Source organism: Lithobates pipiens, unplaced genomic scaffold, assembly GCF_037356315.1.
Source record: "Lithobates pipiens isolate NorthernLeopardFrog02 unplaced genomic scaffold, aLitPip1_a1.2 Scaffold_13, whole genome shotgun sequence".
Taxonomy (NCBI): Eukaryota; Metazoa; Chordata; class Amphibia; order Anura; family Ranidae; genus Lithobates; species Lithobates pipiens.
In genome coordinates this window covers 384,318,397-384,326,318 of record NW_027507718.1, presented here as the reverse complement: position 1 = coordinate 384,326,318, position 7,922 = coordinate 384,318,397, and the positions used below count along the sequence as shown (strand labels likewise).

The window sequence follows — 7,922 nt, the reverse complement described above, 5'->3', positions numbered from 1 at the left end:
CAACTCTGCAAGTCTCAGCCTATGTAGATAGGGGGTGTGTGCCTTTCCACCAATCAGCTGTCTTGGCTTTATGCCAAGAATCCACCCAGTGCTGAGCAGGAAGAGAAAATCTAACACACAATGTGCACTTTCTAAAGAATATATAAAGCTGAAGACGGCAGATATACATGTAAAAATGACGTAGAGAGATTTGTTTAATCTCTGTGTATCATCTGAGGCTGTTCACTGTGTATATGTGAAGGTTTACATCCACTTTAAGCTTTGCGTTCTAATGTTCACTGTTCTCCAATCTGGTGCTGCACAGACCACCATATTGTGCAAACATTTTACTTTGATTAAATAGTTAGTGGTTTACTCACTAGCTGACTGCAATGCTTTGTGTGCTTACCCTAAAGAGACTCTTACAAAGACAACATATAACTACAGTCATAACAAATTTTAATATTGCAATGCTAATAAAATTAGTATCACTTATACCTAAAACATTGTTCCCACATACAAAAAGAAAAAAAAAGTCCAGAAAACTATACAAGAAACCCACAAAAAAATAAAAATAATATTATCTTGACCTCCGGTCCCTTTTTGTTTTTTCTGTGTTTTTGTTCATGGTTTTCTCATTGTCCCCTCTGCAGTCAGGACAGTACCATTTGCCCTTAGGTTTATAGGTAAGTCCAACACAGGAGAAATGGAACCACTCTATGGCACATTCCTCATTGTCACATCCTATCATCTCCCCATAGGACACTTGATTGCACAAGCAGTATGTTGGCTCATTGGGATCAACGACAAAAGGAATCGGAGACACCTCCCTTTCCTGCTTGGCTTTGGTTCGTTTCTTCTTCTTGGAAGACTTGGCCTTCTTTTCCTTTGGTGGTTCATCACCATCATCTGTTCCATTGACCATGTGACACAAGTCCCGACTCTCGCTATTGCGCTGCCTGCGAGGTCTCCGAGTAGAGCGCTCGGCTGTATTGGATTCAGATTTGGACTTTTCTGAAGAAGGTTTTTCACCTTCATCTGGCTCAAAAAAGCCTTTGCCAAGGGCATCAATCTGCTTAGTCCTATTTTCTACCAATTCCAGCACCTGTGTGACAAGCTGAATTTTGTCATCGCCCAGTTCCTGGGTCACGATAAGAGCTCTCTGAAGTTGCTGTAGTAAACGCTTCTTTTGGTGTGGATCACTTTCATTCGAATGCTTCTCCGAGACCTCATCAATCTCCTTTAGCGCCTCTGCAGATGAAAAAAAACAATAAATATCTAAGGATGCAGATCTATAAAGCATTACAAAAAATTACACATGATAAAGATGTTATGAATAGGCGTACATTATGACAAAATTAAACACTGTCACGTTCCCCAAACCAGAACCTTAAACCACCCCCTACTTACCTAAATCACAGTTTTTCTTCCTGTAGCACATGTCCGAATTCAAAAAGGGCTTTGCATGGCCCACATAATTGTGCCATCCATTCACAAGATTCTGTGGATGGGAAGACTACAAGTATCATCTGTCACCATGGTAGAGGAACTTGTAGATCTCAATGGAGTAAAAGTTTGGTTAAGTCACCTCACTTGTAGGCCAGGGTTTACTTCATTCAGCCCTGCAACAGTAGGTCCCCACCTCTATACAGAACAAGGGCTGAGGGGGACAAGGAGTGGGGGAAATTTAAGGGTTAGCAGGAACCCACTCATTGCACTGATCGTAGCTAAAATGCCCCGCAGACCTCAATGCAAAATATAGATCACTTGTATCAATGGGGGTGCATGTATTTTCTTTTCAAAAGATGAACTATACTTTGAATTCAAGTACATTCATACATAAACTGTAGAAGAAGTGGAATCTAAACTTTGAATGTGATGGTGGCTGTGGCAAATAAGCTTACAGTGGGTTGATGACATTCTCTCCTACCACAAATGACTGTCTTAGGGCCTGGCAACCTGCCACTGCAACTCGTACACTCCATCCAGGCAGGTCACTTGCTCCCCCCCATAAGGAAGTCTCTTCCTCATGTCTAATGCCAACCATACAACGTTGTATGTCAAACCTGAGATTGGGTTTAGCATGTACACACCAGTCCTTTTAACACATAATTGAACTGTTAGAGGACAGAGGCCTTGTACAATAAAATATACAAAAAGGGGCATTGCCATAACGGTTCTCTTGTAAGTATGCACTACAATTCACAAGTATTAATGTTATAGTAAAACAAAACAAACAGGTTCCCCCTTCCACAGTTGGTGGATGGAAGAATCCTCCCCGTTGTGCTATTGTAGTTTGATAGTGGGCACTCCTCTGCTCTCAGAATACACTGAATAGCACTGCAGAGTGCTGATCAAACATGACATTTTCCAATATTCCCGTTCGAGAAGAATTGATCATTAGATCGACTCCTCTTGAATGGAAAAGTACAGTACATTGCAGCCGCCGGGCACAGGCATCAGCTCCTGAGCCACACGCCCTGTATCTACAGAAAATGGCATACAGGTATTTCTTTTTGTACAAAAGAGCCGCCCACCAGCAGTATATGTGATTAAAGATTAAACCTTTTTTTGACACTTGTTAAAATCAGTATAGAACCCCCAAACATCCTATATTTTCTTTTTAGCAGAGACCCTAGAGCAGTGATGGTGAACCCTGGCACCCCAGATGCTTGGGATCTACATTTCCCATGATGCTCAAGCACACTGTAGCTGAGCATCATGGGAAACATAGTTCCAAAATATCTGGAGTGCCAAGTTTTGCTATCACTGACCTAGAGAATACAATGGCGGTTGTTACAATATTTGATGTCACATTGTGTGAGAGAGATTTTATATATGTATGTGTGTATGTGTGTATGTGTGTATGTATATATATATATATATATATATATATATATATATATATATATATATATATATATATATATATATATATATATATATATATACACACACACACACACACACACACACACACACACACTGCTCTCCGATGCAAGGGTACTTGTATATGGTGCTGATGTGTTAACAGTAGAAAATTTCTGCATAAAAATGTGAGGATAGGCTGTATTATAATTGTGTGTTCTAGATTTTATGGTGTTGTACTCACGTATTTGCATGTATATTTGCAAAAATACTGCCCAGCAATGCAGGGTCCCCCCCCCCCCTTTTTGCTGATCTATATGCCACGCATGTTCACAAATCTGTGTGTACAGACATATTAAGAACAATGGTCTCTATTTACTTCAGTGACAAAACAAAACCCTGTATGCCTAGAAAAAAAAAAGGGGGATTTTTTTGTATCAGTGTAAAAGGTCTAAAAATGTCCTATTTTAAAAAGGACAAGTTCACCCTTTGAATACGTTACACTTGTATTTATGGAGTAACATGGTACCAAAGCCCCCCAACTCTTACCCTCCCCTTTCTCTGCAACAGCTGGTGGGGGGTCACCTCCCCCAAGTCCTGCCTGCCACCACAGTACACCGACTTGTAGCTTCAACTACAAACGTGCTGAGAAAGGCCATAGAGAGGTACAGACAAAGCCGGAGGGGGGAGTGCACATCCCACAAGCCAATGATCACGGGTGCAATACCCAGCAGGCTTCTGTGTTTTACCTGCAAAAATATTTGCATTTGTTAAAAGGCAAACGTAACCTTTAGGGGTGAGAACACATCTATCTGCATTATACATAGCAGTGTGCACAGCCCCATAGATAACAATGCAACTGTGGTCAGATCCGAGGAAAAAAAAAAAAGTGTGTGTGTGTGTAATATATATATATATATATATATATATATATATACACACACACAGAGATCTAGCTACATCTCTATATATTTCTCAATCTGTATTTCTTTCTGCGTTATGCACAAGGCCTAAAGAGTCGGGCAGGACACACAGCAATAACAAGCTACATATAAACAGGGGCGGCCAGCTGCTGTGTGCGCATTAGATGAAGAGATGACACAAGGATCTATAAGTGACATGCCCCGAGGGGGAGAGGGGGCGTGTCCCAAGTGTATCCATAGGCTGCCGTGTATAGAGTGGGCGGGCCATGTCAGGCCCGGGTGTGGGTGACATGACGTTATCCATGTGGTATGCAGGCTCCTCCCAGAGGAGGCGGGACACGTCAGGGGGCGGGTGTTCCTGGACAGAGCCCCGCCTCGGAAGTGACGCCTCTGTCAGTATCCAGCCATCACACAGTATAGAAGAGGTGGTACAATGTAACACACGGCCATGGTGCGCTCCCAGTCATACACAGACAATCTATAAACCCCTTTTTGAGTCTTCCAGCACAGCCAGTAATAGTACACACAGGCCATCAATAAAACCCCCAGCACACGGCGTGCTGAGACCTGTAGTGCTACCACACTTCCAGCTTCCAAAATGGCTGACCAAGACTCAGGAGTGACACCTAGACAGGAGGGCGAGTGTCGGGGGTTCCAGCAGTACAGGAATGCCGCACGTTCCCCTATAGTAGGCGATGCCCCCTTGTATGGAGGAGGGGGACCCCCGGCCACGTGTGTCGGCTCACCTACCTCTGTACTTGGTGTCGATCTCCCGTAGGACGGAGATGGTCCTCTGGATGTCCATAGGTAGAGTCTCCATACACTCCATGTATTCCTCCACATAGGTCACCAGCTGGCTCTCCTCCAGCCCCCCTCCGCTCCCTCCCGGGGAGTAGTAGAAGCTGCTCGGTGGCGCCGGTGCTGGCGGTTGTTGTTGTTGGTGCCCTAACATGGTCCCGTGATCAGAGCATCCAGCAAAGTTCCGGGATCCGGGGGGCTGACTCCTCAGCTCGGAGGAAGGGCGGAGTTGTGGGGCGCTCCGGTCCCGTCGCTCTTGCTGCTCCTCTCCCCTGAGCTCTATCTCCGGGGCCGCATTCCAAATTGGAACCCGGCGGACCGAGCTCATGTTCTGCGCATGCGTGCACATCGCCTTATAAGGCAGGACGCCCCTTTTTTTCTCGCTTTTATTGTGTTCGGATTTTCCCGCATTTCCCCCAGCTCGCGTTCATTGGGCTAGTGGATCGAAATGAGGCGTGGCGATCCACTTGGGCGGGGTCTGTCTGAAGCAAGGTCACGCCCCCCCCCCCCCAGCATTAACTCTTCCGCTTGGAGGAGAACTCAGTGCTGGTGTGCGAGCTACGAGCTGGTCTGGGCCTCAAAGTTTTCTGGGCGACCCACCCCGTGTGTGTGAGGAGACACAGCGGGTTCAGGCCTCTCTGAGGGGCTCACGCTACGGTCATATTCTTCTATTTCATTACAGAAGATGTACATCCTGGGCGAAAGCTGTGTGTAAACATTCACTGACTCTGGATGTGGGAGGGATTTCTATACACATTACAGGGAAAACCTACACTGCAGGCTCGTATAGAGTGTAGGCTTCAAGATGAGCATGCCAGGACCCATCAACACCACCCCACCATCCTCACCTCACCACCATCCATACCACTCCACCATCCACACCTCACCACCATCCACACTTCACCACCATCCTCACCTCACCACCATGCACACCACCATCCTCCCCTCACCACCATCCACACTTCACCACCATCCTCACCTCACCACCATGCACACCACCATCCTCCCCTCACCACCATCCACACTTCACCACCATCCTCACCTCACCACCATCCATACCATCCACACCTCACCACCATCCTCACCTCACCACCATCCATACCATCCACACCTCACCACCATCCTCACCTCACCACCATCCATACCATCCACACCTCTCCACCATCCTCACCTCACCACCATCCACACCTCTCCACCATCCCCACCTCACCACCATGCACACCACCATCCTCACCTCACCACCATCCATACCATCCACACCTCACCACCATCCTCACCTCACCACCATCCATACCATCCACACCTCTCCACCATCCTCACCTCACCACCATCCACACCTCTCCACCATCCACACCTCACCACCATGCACACCACCATCCACACCTCACCACCATCCATACCATCCACACCTCATCACCATCCATACCACTCCACCATCCACACCTCACCACCATCCACACCTCACCACCCCACCATCCACACCTCTCCACCATCCACACCACCCCACCATCCTCCCCTCACCACCATCCACACTTCACCACCATCCTCACCTCACCACCATCCTCACCTCACCACCATCCATACCATCCTCACCTCACCACCATCCTCACCTCACCACCATCCACACCTCACCACCATCCTCACCTCACCACCATCCATACCATCCACACCTCACCACCATCCTCACCTCACCACCATCCATACCATCCACACCTCTCCACCATCCTCACCTCACCACCATCCACACCTCTCCACCATCCCCACCTCACCACCATGCACACCACCATCCACACCTCACCACCATCCATACCATCCACACCTCATCACCATCCTCACCTCACCACCATCCATACCACTCCACCATCCACACCTCACCACTCCAGCATCCACACCTCTCCACCATCCACACCACCCCACCATCCTCACCTCACCACCATGCACACCACCATCCTCACCACCACCCATACCATCCAAACCTCTCCACCATCCTCATCTCACCACCATGCACACCACCATCCTCACCTCACCACCATCCACACCTCACCACCATCCATACCACTCCACCATCCACACCACCCCACCATCCACACCTCACCACCACCAACACCACTCCACCACCCACACTTCTCCACCATTCTCACCTCACCACCATCCACACCTCACCACCATCCACACCTCACCACCATCCACGCCTCTCCATCATCCACACCACCCCACCATCCTCACCTCACCACCATCGACCCCTTTCCACCATCCACACCTCACCACTATCGACACCTCACCACCACCCACACCTCACCACCATCCACACCACTCCACCATCCACAACTCTCCACCATCCACACCACTCCACCATCCACGCCTCACCACCATCCTCACCACTCCACCATCCTCACCTCACCACCATCCACACCCCACCACCATCCACACCACTCCACCATTCACACCTCACCACCATCCACACCTCACCACCATCCATACCACTCCACCATCCACACCTCACCACCATCCATACCACTCCACCATCCACACCTCACCACCATCCATACCACTCCACCATCCACACCTCTCCACCATCCACGCCTCACCACCATCCACACCACTCCACCACCCACACCTCATCACCACCACCCACACCTCACCACCATCCACACCACTCCACCATCCTCACCTCACCACCATCGACACCTCTCCACCATCCACACCTTACCACCATCGACACCTCACCACCGTCCTCACCTCACCACCGTCCACACCTCACCACCGTCCACACCTCACCACCGTCCACACCTCTCCACCGTCCACACCTCACCACCATCCACACCACCCCACCATCCACACCTCACCACCATCCACACCTCACCACCATCCACACCTCACCACCACCCACACCACCCCACCATCCATACCACTCCACCATCCACACCACTCCACCATCCACACCTCACCACCATCTATACCACTCCACCATCCACACCTCACCACCATCCACACCACTCCACCATTCACACCTCTCCACCATCCACACCTCTCCACCATCCACACCTCTCCACCATCCACACCACCCCATCATCCACACCTCCCCACAATCCACACCACACCACCATCCACACCACACCACCATCCACACCTTACCACCATCCACACCTCATCACCATCCACACCTCACCACCATCCACTCCACCATCCACACCTCACCACCATCCACTCCACCATCCACACCTCACCACCATCCACTCCGCCATCCACACCACCCCACCATCCACACCTCTCCACCATCCACACCACCCACACCTCTCCACCATCCACACATCTCCACCATCCACACCTCACCACCATCCACACCACTCCACC

General features: G+C 49.3%; 1 protein-coding gene across 1 annotated transcript; it reads right to left on the bottom strand.

Annotated features, from left to right (window-relative positions):
- Positions 1 to 421: 421 nt before the first annotated feature.
- ING2 (inhibitor of growth family member 2) lies at positions 422 to 4,982 on the bottom strand. Its single transcript, XM_077477283.1, has 2 exons — positions 4,521 to 4,982; positions 422 to 1,230 (listed from the first exon to the last, which is right to left on the bottom strand). The coding sequence occupies exons 1-2, from the start codon at positions 4,915 to 4,917 to the stop codon at positions 560 to 562; spliced, it is 1,068 nt and encodes a 355-aa protein (XP_077333409.1). The 5' UTR covers positions 4,918 to 4,982; the 3' UTR covers positions 422 to 559.
- Positions 4,983 to 7,922: the final 2,940 nt, after the last annotated feature.

Coding starts and splice junctions, on each gene's coding strand:
- ING2 (XM_077477283.1), bottom strand. CDS start 4,917: ATGTGCACGCATGCGCAGAACATGAGCTCGGTCCGCCGGGTTCCAATT. Junction 1,231..4,520: donor GATCGACACCAAGTACAGAG/GTAGGTGAGCCG, acceptor TTTCATCTGCAG/AGGCGCTAAAGGAGATTGAT.